This window comes from Malaclemys terrapin, chromosome 13 (assembly GCF_027887155.1).
Source record: "Malaclemys terrapin pileata isolate rMalTer1 chromosome 13, rMalTer1.hap1, whole genome shotgun sequence".
Lineage (NCBI taxonomy): Eukaryota > Metazoa > Chordata > Testudines > Emydidae > Malaclemys > Malaclemys terrapin.
This window is the reverse complement of record NC_071517.1, coordinates 13,594,384-13,614,189: the sequence shown is the minus strand read 5'-3', so window position 1 is coordinate 13,614,189 and position 19,806 is coordinate 13,594,384. Positions and strand designations below refer to the sequence as shown.

Below are 19,806 nucleotides of genomic sequence, written 5' to 3'. Positions count from 1 at the left end.
CATTTTCTTTCTCCTACCTAGATACCAACTCAGCAACCATTTCATCCCTTTGCTACTCCTGGGCTTCTTGAAGACCTCCATTTTCCTGTGCCTAGTCTGTGCTGCAATCTGGGTGAGCGTACAGAACAAGAGAAACTCCAGGAAGCTGGTGCCAGATGGACATGGTGAGAGTCTCCCCCATGGGGGTTATACACTGCATCGGATTACTTTTAGTCTAGTTTTATTCCCCAGCGTATGAATGAGGAAATCCCCCACCATACACTACTGCATAGCCCTGCTCAGCAGTTCAGAGAGACACACAGGAGTAGACTCATACAATGATGGGTATGGAAAAAGCAACTGACATCGAGTGCTTTATATCCAGTAACTGGTGGCTTCTGTTTTTCATTTCAGCTCATGACCTGCCTCATTCTGAGGTTAGGAACGGATCAGAACCAGCAGAGGTTAGCAGACCACAGCCCTGTGCATCTACCCAGCCACCTAGTGAGCGCGATTTTCCTCTCACACAAGTGAGAATGTGGAACAGCTCCAGTGAAGTCTATCGAGCTACACGGGTGTAAATCCAGGGTCAGTGAGACAAGAATGAGAACTAGAGTCGGCATGGTGGGGAGGGGGCATTTCTGCCCTACTTTTGAGGAGTCTAGTGCCCTAACTCTTGTTTGTACTAGTTGAGTATATTTTGAATATATGGCAAAGGCACCTAGAACTCTGGAGAGGATTTTTTGATATTCTCTGTACATCTAAATAGATAAAATATTCAAATCACCAATACCTCGCAGTAACCAAAACTGCCATCGCTCCTAGAGCTTCTATAACAAACTGCCCATTCGCTCTCTCCTTTCACTTCACCCTCTTGTTATGAAGTGTGTAAGAGGCACATGAGGTTAGCACCAGAAAGGCATCAGATAAGAAAAGAAGCGGAAGCACTGGAGTGCCATTGATGCTGCAGGATGTGAGCAGTCACATTAGGTCATGGGCTAAAACCCAAACCAATAAAACCTTTTAAGTGAGAATATGGATGTCTGGGTGGGCTGAATTTGGTCTGGGGGTCAATCAGTGACAGCTGAAATGCAGAAGAATCTGTAAGGCTGGGGGCGGGGAGGGGAAATCAATGAGTCCAAGTTTAATTGATTACACTTGCTGCTTTCAACAGTAAGTGGTGTACATGGAGAGAAGAAATACAGCACTAAGATGGGAGGCTGGTGTGAAGATTAAATAAATTAGGGACAGTTTAGTGAAACGGAGTTACAATGAAACCAGACCATGAGAAAAATGTATTCTATAGTTAGATATACACACAAATGCAAACTGACCATTGTACCTTTAACCAGACAAAAATCTCAGGATAGATCCCCAATGATATGTTCACCACTGCACTTTCAACTAGTTAGAAGTGAAAGAAAAGCTCTTGGTGTTTTTTGGTTTATTTGCTTAGCGTTCTCAAAAACAAAAAACCATATAGCTTGGCCCATCCCGACCTTGATTTCATTGTTCTATAACACTTCCGTTATAACAGACGTAGTTCTCTATTTGTAGAAGGCTTGCGGTATTTGAGTTCCTCCTTTCCCTTATTGCAGGCTAGACGAGGGCTCATATTCAATTCCTGTTGTTACTTCACTACCAGGCTAGGCCTCAGGCAGGAGGGAAGGATGAATGTGCAGCAAGAATTGTCATCTTGACAGATGATGCCCAGAATTCTATCCCCACCACTTGCAGCGGGCCATGAAGGAATGATGGAACACTGACCTAGAAATGAGGGTTTGGAAGGCTTTCAGACCAAGTTAAAAAAATACCCGTAGGGATTGTGTGCGCCTTGGTTTCTGTGGAGCCCGTTTTCAGAATGCGCTGAGCATTCACGCTCTTTAGAAGAAAGTGACTCAAGGGGAGCATCCAAACACACTAGTCACTTTGGAAAGTCTTGGCCTCTACAGCTTCCACAATGGTTTAAACAGAATCAGTCCCTAGGACAGGCGTTGGTAACCTTTCAGAAGTGGTGTGCCGAGTCTTCATTTATTCACTCTGATTTAAGGTCTCGCGTGCCAGTAATACATTTTAACATTTTTAGAAGATCTCTTTCTATAAGTCTATAATATAGAACTAAACTATTGTTGTATGTAAAGTAAATAAGGTTTTAAAAATGTTTAAGAAACTTCATTTAAAATTAAATTAAAATGCAGAGCCCCCCGACCAGTGGCCAGGACCTGGGCCGTGTGAGTGCCACTGAAAATCAGCTTGCATGCCACCTTCAGCACGCGTGCCATAGGTTGCCTATCCCTTCCCTAGGAGATGAGTGTTCTCCACTTTGGGGCAGCCGAAGAGAAAGCTCTCGAGTAGTTGTGTATTAAAATGGTGCATTTTAGAATGAGTCTGAACACTTAAACAGGAACGAAGAAGAGATGCCCAACCAACCACCTACTAGAGTTCCAAGGGGCTTATGCTGCAATCGTGTTTATCTAGAAGATATCCCGTGAAGGTAAACAAAGTAATAAGCAATTTAATTTCACATGCACATGAAGATAATCCCATCAGAGATTATGGGCCTGGGCTGGTTAAATTGACTCTGGCGGAGCTTCACTGATTACAATTCTGCAGTCCTGGCTCAGTGTGTCTTGTCTGAGGTGGGTTTAAAAAATAAAAACAGTTTTATGCAGCGCTTTGTTTCTTATACTGTAACAGGAGACCTGAGCCGGCTAACTACAGCCAGCAAAAATTCTTACAATCCAAGACTCAGATGGACGGACACCCAGCAATTGATCCAAAACCAGCTGCCAGTGGCAGATCTGCCTGCCTGCCACCCATTAGACATGCAACCCATTGACTAAGTGTAAGCGTTTGAGAGAAAAAATCAGCCTGTTAAATCTATAGTGAGGGACCTGTTTAGTTTATTTTAGAGGTGGCTGTGACATTCTCCTGGTATTATCTGGACGAGTGATCTGCTAGGTCACTCCAATCCTCGACTCTGGAGCCAGGCTTACCCTGCTCTGCTGTGAGAACCCCCATTCCTGGACTGTTCACGCACAGCCTCTAGTGTGTAAACTGCTTGGCTTGTGCAACTGAATGACACTAGCCAATATCTCCAGTCCCAGACACAACCCTAGGAACCTCCATCTTGCAGTGTCCAGTTATGCCCGCTGGATGCTGCAAGCTTATATGAGTGCATCAGTTTAACAAAGAAATTGATATGAACCAGGATTGTTATCCCAACGGGAGCCTCTGACACACTTCAAACCAAACACACTGCTTCAGGTAGAACACACACACACTTATTAATTACAAAAGATTGACTTATAATCACTTAAAATCTAAGCACAAGAAGTTAGATTTGGTCAATGAAATGAAAGCAAAATGCATTCTAAGCTGATCTTAACACTTTCAGTGCCCTTACAAACTTAGATGCTTCTTACCACAGTCTGGCTGGTTGCCCTTCAGCCAGGTTCTCCCCTTTGATCAGCGCATCAGTTGCTTGGTGGCGGTGTCTGTGGATGGAGGTGGAAGAGCAAGTGCATGGCCAACGTCTCTCCCTTTTCTCATGTACTTTCTTCCTTCGTGGCTTTGCCGCCACCCCCCCCCCCTTCAGAGTCAGGTGAACATTACTTCATCGTAGTCCCAAACTGACCAAGGGAAGGGGGGCAGATCCTTTGTTGCTGTCTAGGCCAGTGTCCTTTGTTCCTGTGAGGCTGGGCTAGGTTTGTCCCATACATGCCCTGATGAGGTATGAACTGCCCCTCTGCTCCTGGAGAGTTTTGCCTGGGCTTGAGGACACATTTTCAGCCTCATAACTATATACATGAAATTACAACCTATAACATCACTATAACAACCATGCTCAATGCATCAGGAGCCTTCCAAAGACACCCGACGTGACAAACTTTGTATTGGATCCCACACAATCATTTTATAAGGATGAAAACATGGGGGTGCAGGGTGTCCCCCCAGAGGTACAGAGTGTCACAGTGGCAGTGATTTAATATATTCTGAAATATATACCCACACATACACACACACCCCTAGTGATGTGATCCTGTGAAGTGCCGAGCCCCTCCTCCACCACCAGGTATCCTCTGTTCCTATTGACTTTAATGCTGCATACCTCTCTCAGGTGGACTTCAGCACCTTGAAGGATCACAACAAGAGGTTTCCATCTTTCTAGATCTACTCAGGTTTTTTTTTCCCCCAGGAGGCAGGTGGATGGTTTTATGTTTATTGGGCTAGATCCTCAGCTAGTGGGAATCAGATCAACTCCATCAAATTCAATGGAGTTATACCAATTTACTCCAGGATCTTCTTATCTTAGAATCATAGGACTGGGAAGGACCTTGAGAGGTCATCTAGTCCTGTCCTCTGCACTCATGGCAGGACTTAGTATTATCTAGACCAGTGGTCTCCAAAGTGGGGTGCATGCACCCCAGGGGGTGCACAAGAGGATCCTTGGGGGTGCACTGCAGGAGGAGCGCTTTTTTTTTTTTTTTTTTTGGGCTTCAACAAAAATGGTAGAGCTGGCGCGGCAGGGGGTGCATGCTCAAAAAATTTTTACTGATAGGGGTGCGCGATCAAAAAAGTTTGGAGACCACTGATCTAGACCATCCCTGACAGGTGTTTGTCTGACCTGCTCTTAAAAATCACCAATGATAGAGATGCCACAACCTCCCTAGGCAATTTCTTTCAGTGTGTAACCACCCTGACAGGAAATTTTTCCTAACATCCAACCTAAACTGCCCTTGCTGCAATTTAAGCCCATTGCTTCTTGACCTATCCTCAGAGGTTAAGGAGAGCAATTTACCTACCTCCTCCTTTTAAGAACTTTTTACATACTTGAAAACTGTTATGTCCCCTCTCAGTCTTCTGTTTTCCAGAAGAAACAAACCCACTTTTTTCACTCTTCCCTCACAGGTCATGTTTTCTAGACCTTTAATCATTTGTGTTGCTCTTCTCTGGACTTAATCCAATTCATCCACATCTTTCCTGAAATGTGGCAACCAAAACAGGACACAATAGTCCAGTTGAGACCTAATCAGCATGGAGTAGAGTGGAAGAATTACTGCTCATGTCTTGCTTACAATACTCCTGCTGATACATCCCAGAAGGATATTTGCTTTTTTTTGCAACAGTGTTACACTGCTGACTCATATTTAGCTTGTGATCCACTATGAGCTTGTTTTAGGCCTCATGATGTAAGTACCATACTCAGTTACTGTTCATGCTTTTGGGGCATGATTAGACATTCCATTAAGAAAACAGGATGCAGGAGTTCAAAAAACAGGCCTGATTATGAAGAAAATATAAACAGAAGTTTAAAAATGGGTGACGTGACACTCCCTCCCAAAATAACCCAACCACAAAGAGCAGAGTGAGCAGCATCTACTCCTCTCAGAAGGAAGCGAAGCGGTCAAAAACAGGAACTCATAAACTAAAATTAAATAATTGTCCATAAGGGGTCATGCTTTTACTGTAGCCTATTAGAGGAGAAAGGTGGTCCTGGCTGGCCTAGTACCACACAGAAAACTCAACTTATTGCAGAGCCCGTTACTTTCCATTTAGCCTTCTGCTGCTCCGAGAAGGAACCAGGACAATGAGAATTTTCCCTGGCTGGGGCTGGATTGTTTTCCCAGGTGAGAAGGAGTTCTTTAGAGGTCAGTGGAATGAGGGCAGAGGCCTAAGAATCCTGCTACGGGATTTTTGTCATCAATAGCGGTGGGAGGAGGATATTACTAGGAAGGGACTGTTGGAACAAAGGCAACGGTTTCAAACCTGCGTACCCAAATTTAAACCTGCATTTAGATGCCTAATTTTAGACACACAAGTTTGAACATTTTGGCTAAAGAATAAATTCCCAGAAGCAGTCTCCAGGTAGGAACCCAAACTGGAGAACTCCACCGGGAAACGGTTTTTAATCTAAGAGCTGAAGCATTAAGGGAAAGTTTTCAATACTGCTACAGTAACTTTGCAAATGAGACTCTGGCTGCTAAGTGACTTAATCAAAGTGCCAAAGTCTCACTGAAAGTCAACGGGACTTAGGCACCTAGTGGGGTTTACAAAAAACACATAAGCAACCTAAGCACCTAGAGTCACATTAGGCACTTTTGTAAACCCCACTAGCTTTACTTGCTGAAAAAGCTTTGGAAAATCTGCCCTTTGATCTGCTGTAAATAGGGTAGCATTTTTGAAAGTGATCTAAGTGGTTTGGAAACATTCAGGTACCATAGAATGTTAATACTTGCCTGCCAACGATCTTCGAATATTTCCATGCGTGCCTGCTGCTGAAAGGTCAGGAGGTTTGAACTGTGGCATTAACACCTCTCCCCTACTCTACGCTTCATGCACTTTGCTGAGCTGATAAGCTATTGTTAGCAATATGACTGATGGCAGTTCTGTCCCTAATGCGTACAACCAGTGTGCATATGCACCTTGGGATATACCGTTAGAAAAATTACTTTGGGGGTATTAGGTCTACTCATCTGCTGATATATCTGTTTGATCATAAAAGAAATGTTTGCTGCAACATGCCTGCAGTCTAGCACAATGATAAAAAAGACTAACAATTTTCCAGAGGACAGAAAGGCATTTCCCTTGATTATAAATGAACATGTTCATTTATGTGAAAGGACTTTGGTGGAGGAGTATTGCTTTTGGGTACAGCATTGGCTAGGAACTGGATTTGAGATTAGCTTGGGTAACAGTCTTCGGGGGTAGTTAGCGAGTCGCCTTCCAAATTGGTCTGCGGATGTTTGCGAATTCAGCCCAAGGTTATCTAAAGTCACTAGTGATGTTGAGTACCTCGAAGGCCCCCATGCCCCTCTGCAGCAATTGTGAGGCGTGAGTGCTCAGCACTTTTTGAAAATTCAGAACTCTTCAAAGGGGTTGCAAACGGGGTACTCAAAAATCACGACTCTTTTGTGAACTCTTGGCCTTACTTTAGTGAGAAGACACAGGTTTCTTGACGCTCACGGTTGGGTGTCCTACAGACACTAGGAGTATACAAGTAGATGTTTAAAAATTGTCTGTATTTGTTTCTTATTCATTTTATCTTCTTCTGTGCAACATGGATGTAACAAAGCCCTGCTGAACAGCCTGGTTCCCCTCCTCCTATCACCTGTCCTGGTGGCTGTGTAGTAATGGAATTTCCTTTCCACATTCAGACCTGTCACAGCAGTAGAAACACTTCGGACTCACAGCAATATGATCCTGAAGGGAAGAAGTATCCCCCTCCCCTCTCTAGGTTTCTAATACCGCACAGTGAAGGAATTGAAAGGAGTATGGTAGGTAGGTGGCTAGCCGAGTTCCTGGTGATTACTTGAATGCTGGTTGCAATCTTATTAATAATGATGTGTTAGGGTGCCTATAGCCTCGAAGAGGCATCTTTATATCATAAAAATCTAAATAAATAAAACGCTAGATATGTCAGAGCATCTTGCAAATATTAGGTTAAAAGACGCACTGGTGTTTTTCCACTCCTGGCCAATGATCAATTTTTTTTTTTAAATAATAAAGGTGCAGGAAAGTGGAGCCAAAGAGGCCAGAAGGTTTGTGTCACTATCCTAGATGAGGGTGTGTGTGGGTGTGTGTGGGTGTGTGTGTGTGTGGGGGGGGATTTAACAGCACTTTGGAACTAAAAAGCGCAGGTTATTAGTTAATTTCAGAGAAGTTATTTAGGTAGGGCTGGAGGAGGAAGGTATTGCAGATGATCAGGGCCAGCTCCAAGTTTTTTGCCGCCCCAAGCAAAAAAATTTTCCCACGCCCCCCAGCCCCGCCCCAACTCCACCCCTTCCCTGCCCCATTCCAACCCCTTCCCCAAATCCCCAGCCCCGCCTCCTCCCCTGGGCACGCCGCGTTTCCTCTCCTACCCCTCCCTCCAGGCTGGGAGGGAGGGGGCAGAAGCGGAGCGGCGGCGCGCTCAGGGGAGAAGGTGGAGGTGAGCTGGGGGAGGGGGGGGAACGGTTCCTCTGCCCCCGTTACTTCCTGCAGCCCTCCCCATGCCCCCCACCACCGCAGCTCACCTCCGCTCCGCCTGCTCCCCTGAGCGCGCCATCACTCCGCTTCTCCCCCCTCCCTCCCAGGCTTGCTGCAAAACAGCTGATTCGCATGGCAAGCCTGGGAGGGAGGGGGGAGAAGTGGAGCAGCAGCGTGCTCGGGGGAGCAGGTGGCAGTGGAGCGGAGGTGAGCTGGGGGAGGGGGAGCAGTTCCTCTGCCCCCACCCCCCCAGGGTTACTTCCTGCGGCCCTCCCTGCGCCCCCCACCACCGCAGCTCACCTCCGCTCAGGGTCAGCTCCCGGCTTTTTGCACCCAGAGAAGAAAAAAAAAAAAAAAAAAAAAAAAAAAGGAGCCGGAGTGCCGCCCCTTGGAAAGTGCCGCCCCAAGCACATGCTTGGAGGGCTGGTGCCTAGAGCCGGCCCTGCAGACGATCCCATCTTCTCCACACAAGTGAGAAGAAAAAAAAAAAAAAAAAAAAAAGGGAAAAACATTTAGTCTGTTTTTGGACAGCCAAGCCAATGTTTTCTTTTGATACAAGGGAATCTACACAAGATAGGAAGATACAGGCAACTAGTTCTGAACTGTCCGATTGTAAAGATGCAGACAGTGCTACCAGCCAGTCAGACTGGTTCCTCATCCTGATGCTATTTATAAATCTTCCCCGCTACCAAAACCAAAAATGATTAATTATTGGGCTGCTGGATGATCGAGTTGCTAAAGGAGCGCTCAGGGAAGACCAGGCCATGGCAGAGAATTCATTCAGCTTCTCTGCATCAATCTTCACTGCAGAGGATGTGAGGGAGAGTCCCACACCTGAGCCATTCTTTTTAGGTGACAAATCTGAGGAACTGTCCCAGATTGAGGTGTCATCGAGGAGGTTTTGAAAAATATTGATAAAATTAAACAGTAATCTGCACCTTGGACCAGATGGTCTTCACCCAAGAGTTCTGAAGGAACTCAAATGTGAAGTTGCAGCTACCAACTGCGATATGTAACCTGTAGCTTAAATCAGCCTCGGTAACAGATGACAGCTAGATAGCCAATATGACACCGGTTTTTTAAAAACAGGCTCCAGAGCAATCCTGGGAATTACAGGCCAATAAGCCTAACTTCAGTACCAGGCAAATTGGTTGAAACTACAGTAAAGAACAGAATTAGACACATATGAACACAATATGTTGGGGGAAGAGTCACCACAGTTTTTGTAGAGGAAAATCATACCTCATCCTCCTTGAGTCAACAAGCAGATAAGGATGATCTAACAGATATAATGTACTGGACTTTCAGAAAGCCTTTGACAAGGTGCTTCACCAAGGCCTCATAAGCAAAGTAGGCAGTCATGGGTTAAGAGGGAAGGTCCTCTTATGGATCAGTAACTGTTAAAAGATAGGAAAAAGGATAGGAACAAAACATCTTTCACAGTGAAGACAGGATCTGTACTGGAACTAGTGCTGTTCAACATAATCAGAAGTGATCTGGAAAAAGGAGTATACAGTGAGATGGCAAAGTTTGCAGGTGATATAAAATTATTCAGGATAGTTAAGTCCAAAGCATGCTGAAGAACTATAAAGGGATCTCACAAAACTGGGTGACTGGGCAACAAAATAGCAGATGAAATTCAATGTTGACAAATGCAAAGTCATGCACATTGGAAAACAGAATCCCAACTACACACACACACACAAAAACAATGGGGTCTAAAATAGCTGTTGCCACTCAAAGATCTTGGAGTTATTGTGGATAGTTCTCTGATAACATCTGCTCAATGTGCAGCAGCAGTCAAAAAAAACTAAATGTTAGGAACCGTTAGGAAAGGGATAGATAATAAGACAGAAAATAACATAATGCTGCTATATGAATCCATGGTACTCTCACACCTTCAATACTGTTTGCAGCTCTGGTCACCCCATCTCAAAACGTATATTAGATTTGGAAAAAGGACAAAGAAGGGCAACACAAATGATTAGGGAATAGCTTCCCTAAGATTGTGGCTGTTCATTTTAGAAAGGAGGTGTCTAAGGGGGGTGGATGTGACTAGGGATGTCTTATTTACTCCTTTATATAAACACAAGAACCTGGGGACACTTAATGAAATCAATAGATAGCAGTTTTAAGACAAACATAAGGAAGTTCTTCACACAATGCACAGGTCAACCTGTGGAGCTCGTTGCCAGGGGATGTGTGAAGGCCAAAAATATAACTGGGATCAAAATAAGAATTAGAGAAGTTCATGGAGGGTAGGTCCATCAATGGCTATTAACCAGGATGGTCAGAGATGCAACCCAATGCTTTAGGTGTCCCTAAATCTCTGACTGCCAGAAGAGACCATAACGATTGTATAGTCTGACCTGCACATTGCAGGCCACAGAACCTCAGCCACCCACTCCTGTAATAGACCCATAACCTCTGGCTGAGTTACTAAGTTCTCAAATAATTGTTTAAAGACGTCCAGTTTCACAGAATCCACCATTCACACTAGTTCATGCCCCATGCTGCACAGGAAGACAAAAAAAACCTCCAGGGTGTCTACCAATCTGACCCAGGGGAAAATTCCTTCTCAACCTCAAATATGGTGATCAGTTAAACCCTAGCATGTGGGCAAGAGCCATCAGTCAGACACCTGGGAAAGAATTGGCTGTAGTTACTCAGAGCCCTCCCCATCTAGTGTCCTATCTCCAGCCATTGGAGATATTTGCTAATAGCTGTCGCAGATCGGCTAGATGCTATTATAGGCAGTCTTGTCATCCCCTCCATAAACTTATCAAGCGCAGTCGTGAAGCCAGTAAGGTTTTTTGCCCCCTCTACTCCCCGTGGAAGGCTGTTCAGAACTTCACTCCTCTGATGGTTAAAAACCTTCATCTAATTTCAAGCCTAAACTTGTTGATGGCCAGTTTATATCCATCGATTCTGTTCACTCCCTCTGAAGCATTTGGCATTGGCCACTGTCCAAAGACAGGATACTGAGCTAGATGGACCTTTGGTCTGACCCAGTATTGCCGTTCTTATGTTCTTATCTCCATTTCCTTCTGGATTTTTTTTTGTAGGATGTTGGGCTTTGATTGGCCCTCAGGAGGCAAGCGGTCCCCTGGGTGGAGAGCTCACTGTACAGTGTTGGTATGGCAGAGGCTACGAGAATTATATTAAATACTGGTGCAGAGGAACAACTTGGACATCCTGCCTCATAGTTGTTACGACAGGGTCAGAGGCAATTGTGAAGCACGACAGAGTCTCCATCAAAGACATTCAAACTTTCTGCACGTTCATAGTGACCATGAAAAACCTCACAGAGAAAGACTCCGGGACTTACTGGTGTGGGATAGACAAACTGGGATTAGATCTCATGTTCTCTGTGAAAGTGAATGTTCTTCCAGGTAAGTTCCTGCATGAGTCTTCTTTGATTTTTACTGCCTCAAGGGGTGTGAATTGTAACCAGATGTAATTACTGCAGTGCACGTTTGTATGTAGACCAGTCCGAAGATGTAAGCTAAACTGATAAAAACAATTTTAAACCTGGGGTCTAGGAGTGTCCAAGCACAAGGTTGTACTAGTTGAACTAAAGTGGTTTAAAGTCAGGTGTAGTTAAATCAGTGCAACTGTGTTTTTAGACCAGGCCTAAACTGAAGAGAAATGTACAAGGGATATAAACCCTCCTGCTTCAGGGCAAAAACCAACCACCAAGTGAGGGGAGCTGGAAGAAGTGTCCCCTATGAGCAGATTATTCCCTAATTATGGGACTCTTGCCCCTTCCTCTAAAGTAGTGGCCACTGTCAGAGGCACATCAACATGGACCACTGGTTTCATCAAGTACGACAATTCCCATGTTTCAGTATAAATAAGTGCCAGAGACGAGTGTAGGAGAAAGAATGCTGACTTGGGCTAGGATGGCGTGGGGAAGAAGAGGGGAGGCCAGAAACAGCCGACAGAGAGAGCCTAGTAACAAAACAGAATGTTTAAGTTACACATGTGCAGCGGCAACTTGGCTGTGTCCGCCCTGAGCTGGGATATTTTTGCTGAAAGTCAAACTCTCGTTACAAGTTAATTGGAGCTTTGCGTGCGTCGTAGTCAGGCCGTTACTACTATATTTGTAAGGCGATGGGACAGGGCAGCGATCACTGCACAGGAAATGAGGCTTCATCTTTCTAAACCTTTAATGGCTATTTGCAGTTTCAGTCCACAAGAAATAAACCAGGAGATCTAAGTAGAGCTACAGCGTTAAAACCAAAGCACCCCACATCGCTGCTATGTAAGAGCTAGGTATTATTACTAGGAGTCATCCAGCAAATGCATAAACAGGGTGTTCAATACCCTGAAGACAAAGGCAGGTATATACTCAATTAATATGAAGCCAAAATATTCAGCAAAAATCAGAAGACTGTTAACACAGCTAAGTCTGCCTGTTCACAGCTGTTCCTGCCTCACCACCCCCAGCACCAATGAGAGAGACAACAGTGCATGCTGCCTCCACTGAGTCTCCTTTCAGATGGACTGCCCCTGAAGTGGCTGAATCCAACTCCACGGTTCACAGCAGCGACCCTCCTGCAGGGTGAGTGTCCAGGCACATTCTAGAGGGGTCATGACCGGGACCTAGTGGTCAGAGCAGGAGCCAGGCCAGGTCTGGATACCAGGAGACCTGTATCTGAGATCGGCCAGAGGGCAGACCAAGAGTCAGCTGTTACCAGAAGATCAGAGTCCAAGACAGACCAGAGGCCCAGGCTCACAGGGTTTGCCAGATCAAGATGTCAGAATCAGGTACCATAGCCGCCGACTTCTGCTCCCCCCAGTCCCGCCCTGACTCTACTCCTTCCATGAGGGCCCACCCCCTCCCTGCTCCTATTCCAACTTTTTTCCCCCCACATCTCTGCCCCGGCCCCGCCTCTTCCCCCAAGTACACCAGATTCCCATTCCTCCCTCCCCCTCCCGGAGCAGCCTAACAGCTGTTTGGCAGTGGCCGGGCAGGAAGCACTGGGAGGTAGGTGGAGGAGCAGGGACGTGGCACATTCAGGGAAGGAGGGGGAGGAGGGGAGCTTGGCTGCCGGTAGGTGCAGAGCACCCACTAATTTTCCCCCCATGGGTGCTCCAGCCCTGGAGCACCCATGGAGTCGGTGCCTATGTCAGGTACAGGAGCTGGTAGCCCAGGGGATGCGGGCCTAAGCATGGAAAAACCCAGTTGCACAGACCATTTCCTGTACCTCTGCTCAGTTTAAATAGAAGCAGGAACCAGTCAGGACCCTCTGAGTTTTCTCACTCAGATCCCAGGACTGGAGTCCTCGGTCAAAGTTCAGGTTTGCGTTCCGGTGGCACATTGGAACATACCGGCTGTTAAGAGTCCTGTGGACCAGGGCTCGAGACCACCAGCCCCTGACAAAAGGGCACTGTGGGGGAGCCCATTTCATGGAACATTCTGGCACAGCCGGGGTTTCTACACTGCTCTCGGAGGGCAGGCACTCCCTGCAGAGGACACCCATAGTGCTGGAGGTTTAGAGTCATGCTCAACTCCGAGAGCATCTGTCTACACTGGCAAGTTTCTGTGCAGTAAAGCAGCTTACTGCAGTGTAACTCCTGAGGTGTACACACTGCCAAGCCACTTAGTGCGCAGAAACTGCGCAGTTGCAGCACTGTTAAAAAAAAAACCCACCCCGACAAGAGGCGTAGAGCTTTCTACACCGGGGCTACAGCTCCGCAGTGCCAGTGCTGCAATTGGCCTCCGGGAGGTGACCCACAATGCCTGTTCTCGCCTCTCTGGTCATCGGTTTGAACTCTACTGCCCTGCCTTCAGGTGACCAACCACGAGTCCCACCTCTTAAATTCCTTGGGAATTTTGCAAGTCCCCTTCTTGTTTGCTCGGTGACACGTGCAGTGGTCTCAGTGCATCTTTCCAGGTGACCACGGCTGCTCCATGCACCAGGAGATCCCCCGCTTGGAGCAATGCCAAGCTGTTGGACCTCAGCAGCATGTGTGGAGAGGAGGCTGTCCCAGTCCCAGCTGCAGTCCAGCCATAGGAATTATGATACCTACGGACAGATTTCACAATGCGTGATAGATCTATTTTCCAGCCACACACAGGTCACACCAGCAAGCCTTTCTTGGCGTGGTAGAAACAAACTTTACTTTTAGGTTGGAAGCAACAAAATCAGAGACAGCTTTATTTAAGCAATTGCAAGGGAAGAATACAGCTGGCAGAGAGCATTTTTGCCTTGTTTTTTTTAAAGTACAAACAAAATCACACAAACATTTATATTTTTTGTGACGTGCATTAAAAACATTTGCATTTTATTTAGGCTATTACTTTTTTTGTTTTCTTCAAAACAGTTATCTCAAGGCTAGGTCACACGGATTATTTTGCTGTTTCTCACTTGTTTCTTGTTTTTAAAAGAGGGCGTCATCACAACCCCTTTGTCTGGACTGAACACACCTGTGTTCTTTTTTGAATGCATTATTACAACCCCTCAGCTTAATAGGTCTGACTTAAACCACACATTGGCTTACCCTGGGGCAACACCACATTTCCCAGCCCTGCGTACGCACACAACTAACCTTACATGGGGCAACCAGTTCCCCAACACCACTTTGTGTCTGATTTTGTTGCATAAACAAAAGTTTGCATGGCGTGAGCCCAAAGGGACAGACAGCCCCACAGTCAGTCCTCCTCTGATACCCCAACAGAGATTTCAAGAGGTCTCTTACCTCTGAGTTGGCGCCTGGGGTTCGAAGGGGGACGGTCTGTAGTGGTCACTGCATCAGCTGGGCATAGCCATCCAAGTCACGGCACCAAATATTGTGGTAGAAACAAACTCCACTCTTAGGTTGGAAGCAACAAAATCAGACAGCTTTATTCAAGCAATTGCAAGGGAAGAATACTGCTGGCAGAGAGCATCTCTGCCTCAGTGTCTCCGAAGTACAAACAAAATCACACAAACATTTATACCTCTTGTGACGTGCATTAATTAAAAACATCGGCATTTTATTTAGGCTATTTTTTTTTAACTTTTTTTTCCCCCCCAAAACATCGTTATCTCAAGGCTAAGTCACACGGACTATTTTGCTGTTTCTCACTTTCTTCTAATGAAAGCCCTGCTTTTACAGGTCTCGCAATATTAGGCTAAAATTTAGCTCAACAATTGCTCTGTCTCTGCTGTTAAATAGCTGCACTTAAACCCTCCTCTTCTTTCTCTGCTTCCACATTGGCAACCATGAGGGCTGGAGACTTTTTAAAAAATGAAAGCGGAGACTCTGCCCTCATCACAGGACTCCAGGGGCTGAGGCCACAGGCAATTGCACCCAGAGGTTTTCTAGACACGAGACAAAGCACACACATCACTGCCTGCCAGTTCCCATCTGAACCCAGCTCTGCCTCGCTGAGCATTAGGAATGTAAATGTAAAAAATTAACTGGCTGCTGAAGTCAAGGGACTAGCACTTAGACTGTACGGCGGGGAGTTAGGAGATCCAAATTCTGTTCCCAGCTCTTCCACTATCTCACTGTAGCACATTGGAGATAGTCACTAAACGTCCATGCCTCAGTTTCTCTCTCTGCAAAATGGGGGTAATACTCACACGTCTCAGTCAAAGGCAATGAGCTCTTTGATTAAAATGCTACCTAAACAAAGTGCAAGTATCAAGCAGGGTAGAAACAGACTTTCTTTTCCTCTTGCTTTTAGTACAACAGACCCAGTCCTCCATATCCTGACCCCATGCATCCTGCTGGTTCTGCTTTTGATTTTGCTCACTGTTGTACTGTTTAGAAGGATGACGCAGAGGAGAAACAAAGGTAAAAATGATCCCTTTCCCAAGTAATGGGACACTTTACTCTTCACTCAGTGCAGCCTGCATATTCAGTTTCATTTCTCTGACCCGCAGTGCTCCTTCCACCAAACGTAACTGCAGAGAAACTGTCTCCAAATATATCACAAGCATCTAGTCACAGCCACTCCCACCCCAGCAACCCCTCACACAGAGAGGGCATGCGAAAATTGGAAGGCAGCCAGTCTACACAGCATCAAACCCCAATCCCAGTCATAGCATAGGCATCTAACACAGGCCAACTAGATGGGTGGGCTTGTTTATTTCTAAGAAGCCTGCAATTTTGTAAGTGCATACGTTCCAATAGAAATCAAAAGAAAACAATTGAGAAACCCAGCAGTAGAGGGTCTCTCACTAACCTGATGGTGAATCACCAGCTCTTTGGCAGCCACTGCTATAAAGGCTTTCTGTACCTCCAAAGCCCCAGGCTGGCTTGGGTTTTGCACTCTGGGAATTGCTGAACCTCTGACTTTATTAGCCACAGCTGGGCTGGGCAGGTTCTAATGGCCAGAAGCAAAGAGACCAATTCCCTCCCTCCTAGAACAACCTCTGTAAGACCTCCTTTTATTGGCTAACACTGATCTTTCCTCCTAGCTTCAATGACCTGCAGCTGGGCTTTAATGAGCCTCATACATGGGGGTAAAACCCTGCAGTTCTCTTTTACTAGCTCTGGCACACGGTAAGAAAACACTGCAGCTGTTTAGAAAGCAAAAGGAAAGTTAATAATTTCCCCCACCCCACTTGTATCACACACACACAAAGCAGAAGAGCCAGGGCTTGTCTACATGAGAAAGTTGCACCGGTTTAACTTCGCTTTCTCCTGGCAGGAAATGTCTTGTGTCCACACACAAATGGTCTTACATCAGTTTATCTTGCACCTTCTTTCAAAAAAATTAAACCTCCATGGAAGCAACTTAACTATTTTGGTGGGGGTTATATCAGGGCATCCCCATTCCATGGTGCCCACAGCCATTCCGTTCGCCCTCCGACTGCTATCCCATGGTGTGTCATTCACACCCAAAGTGACTTACCTGGTTACCCTGTTTGTACTCCATTATCCTGGAGCCACATTAACCACATGAGCTTGCTGGGTTTAAATGCTGCTGGCACATGCCCAAGATCTTCTATTTGCATCTCAAACTAGTTACAAGTACACAGAGCCTGAGGCCACCTTGTCCCAGTGTCTCTCTGCATTGCTGGTGGCAGCCGACTCTCCTTTGGCAACGTAGCTGGCTCCCAAGAAATGCTCCCAAAGCCAGGCATAATGATCCCACCATGGGAAGCTGAGGCCAGTCAGACCAGTGTTAAACTCTCTGGCAAGTTTCTGCCCTGCTTAACTATGGGAAGTCCTCCCTGGGTAGTGTTGCCGGGCTCTGTCCTCTCCTTGCTAAACATATCCGTAGACTCCTAACCTCATGGTAGCAGGAAAGAGGGGCTGAGCTGTGGAGGAAGGGCAAACACACTGTAGAGCCAATGTTACTGCTTTCCACATGCAGTGAAAAGCAGAGTGGATCTGGGGATCCAGAGACCTAGAACCACTTCTGTACTGGGAGGTTCACCTGGTTCATTTAGGCCAGTGGTTCTCAACCTGTGGCCCGCAGGCCACTTGCAGCCCAATCAGTACAGAGCTGCGGCCCATGTGACATCCTCAGGGTCATACAGGTAATATTGGCTGCGGCCCACAATGGTAAATAGGTTGAGAACCACTGATTTAGGCCTACTGGGCTGAGTCCATGTTAGCACCACTGGGTCACCCAAGTTCAGTGGGTTACATAGGTACCCAGACAGTCCAGTGTTTACCAAACTCATTCTCAAAAAGCCCTTAGATGATGAAAATTGCTAAGTGTTACGCCTTTTCCGAGGAGAGCTTCATATACCTGGCACTGCATCGAGGTGCTCAGCTATGGGTGTGCCGAGGGACTTAGAAACACCTAGACACACCTAAAAATAGCTTGACTTCACCTTGATGCACTTCCTCTTTCTGGTTCTTTCAGCCCTTGAGGGAGCGCCTGGACAAAGGGAAAAGAACTTCCATCCCTATCGGCTGGTAAGGCAGACCCGAGGCAGATGCCTGAGTTTAGAATATTTCACACATTGCTCAAAAGCTGAAAAAGGCAATGTTCCAAGGATCGGTCACCTAGTGCTGATTATCAGCCCTCGAAAGGGGGCATCTGTCTCCCCTGTGCTGAAGTAACTGCAGATGTGACCCACACTAGCACAACGTGTGACTTTCTCCCCCTCTAGTGGCTGGTCCACATAAAAAAGTTTACTACAACTACCACTTAGCAGAGTTACTGCTGTAGCGTAAGTGGTGGCGTTTTCAGTCTTTTAATGCTGAAAGTGTCAAATTCAACTCCACTGATGACTCTGTTTAGGGGTCATTATTCAAACACATTCAGCAAAGGTGCAGAGGAGAAACTGATTCCTCGTTTCTCTAGCCCTATAGCTCCCCAGTGTGGACCTTGGGAAGAAGGGACTTGGAGTTTTCTCTTTGTTCTGAACACCTCACATGCCTGTTTCAGGTACCTGGAAACACCCCGTCGCCCTTCGTTACCAGTGAACCTGCAGCCTCTTGTAAGGCAGCCATCTGCATGCCCATGGAGGAGACACCGGACTCAGCAGCTGATGAGGATGCCTATGAAAATGTCATTCATGAGACCCAGGTAGGAAGAAATCCCAATGGTTACCACGGTTAGCCGAGTGCTGCTGGAGAGCGTCAGTCACCAGCATGGGAATTCTTCATGAGACCAGAGCAGGGGATAAGGCTGGTCAGATGTTTTCCATCAACATTTTGGATTTTCAATAAAAGAATTCATAGCTAGATAGCATCTATGAAGTTTTGATTTTTCATCAGAAAACCAAATAGCCAAAAACTGGAACATTTTGCAGTTTGGGGCAGTTTTCAACTGGAATTGGTTTTGGGTTTTGTTGCTGAAAACAAAAGAAAATTGGTTTTTGGTTATTTGATTTTTTGATGACAAGTCCAAGTTTTCCATGGAAATGCCAAAAACATTTGGGTTTGCCCTACTTTTCCATGGAAAAGAGACATTTTCCCACTAGCTGATGGAGTAATTAAGTAATGAAGAGAATGTGTGGGCAAATTCTTCCCTCTGGCCCTTCCTGCACAGAGCCTTTTCCTCTGTCTTAAAGATCACCAGTCTCATCTAGTGGCAACAGCTAATGAACTCTACAAGAAAGTGCAACAGAATCAGTTGAGGTCATTTTTCGCTGGTGCCCGGAGCCGCTCCAAACTAATCTGCGTCCTCTGATTCATGGTGCTTTTGTTTCAGGCTTCAAGATCGACAGAAGAGGTTGCTCCTGGCACAGTGAAATTTCCAACCTCACATCAGCAGACCATCTATGCCAATATGAATCCAAACACACGCAGTAGGACATCCCCCTCTCGTCATCAAGGAAAGCGTGGGAAAAAAAATACTGGATGAAGCTCAATGCTCTTGGAACGTTTCCTCTCCTACTGTTGGAATTTTTAGCACTTCTCAATTCCCTGCAGTTACATAGAAGCTTTCAGATTCCTGTTCCTCCATTATTCTTCTTATGCCAGGTTCCCCTGTACTGACATGCTAGTGTTGCTGCTGATTGTGTCCCATTCCCAGCAAGACTGTTTTCACAGATTTACTTACCACTCAGTGCTTCACGTTCTTCACATCAACTTGAAACAGAACGTATTCCTGGGGGCTTCACCTTCTGGATGACTGGGAGCATTTCTAGAAAGACTTTGTATGGGTCTGCAGGTTTGGCACACTCCCCCTTTGTCCACCATAATTTCCGTGCTTTAAAGTTAGACAATTGCTAATAAAAAGCTCTTTTCTCTCTTCCGGACTGAGTTCCTTGGAATGACCCAATAACAGGGTGCCAAGGACAACATGGGAAGGGGCTGATGTCAGATTGTATCTGTAACAAGGGATCCGCTCAATTCCTTCGGTGGTGTAGACATGCCCATAAAAGGTAGTCTGCGCTAAGCTGTATTTCCACTCTCACAGGATTTGGAATCTCTTAAAGGTGTTTGTCTCTCTGCAGC

The 19,806-nt window shown here is 46.0% G+C and overlaps 1 protein-coding gene across 1 annotated transcript; it reads left to right on the top strand.

The window, feature by feature from the left end:
- Nucleotides 1-5,569: 5,569 nt before the first annotated feature.
- LOC128848390 (CMRF35-like molecule 7) lies at nt 5,570-19,591 on the top strand. The gene is made up of 7 exons (XM_054048351.1): nt 5,570-5,609; nt 11,013-11,339; nt 12,373-12,511; nt 15,626-15,735; nt 17,762-17,814; nt 18,290-18,430; nt 19,058-19,591. Exons 1-7 carry the CDS (start codon nt 5,570-5,572, stop codon nt 19,208-19,210), a joined length of 963 nt encoding a protein of 320 aa, XP_053904326.1. The 3' UTR covers nt 19,211-19,591.
- The last annotated feature ends 215 nt before the right edge of the window (nt 19,592-19,806 follow it).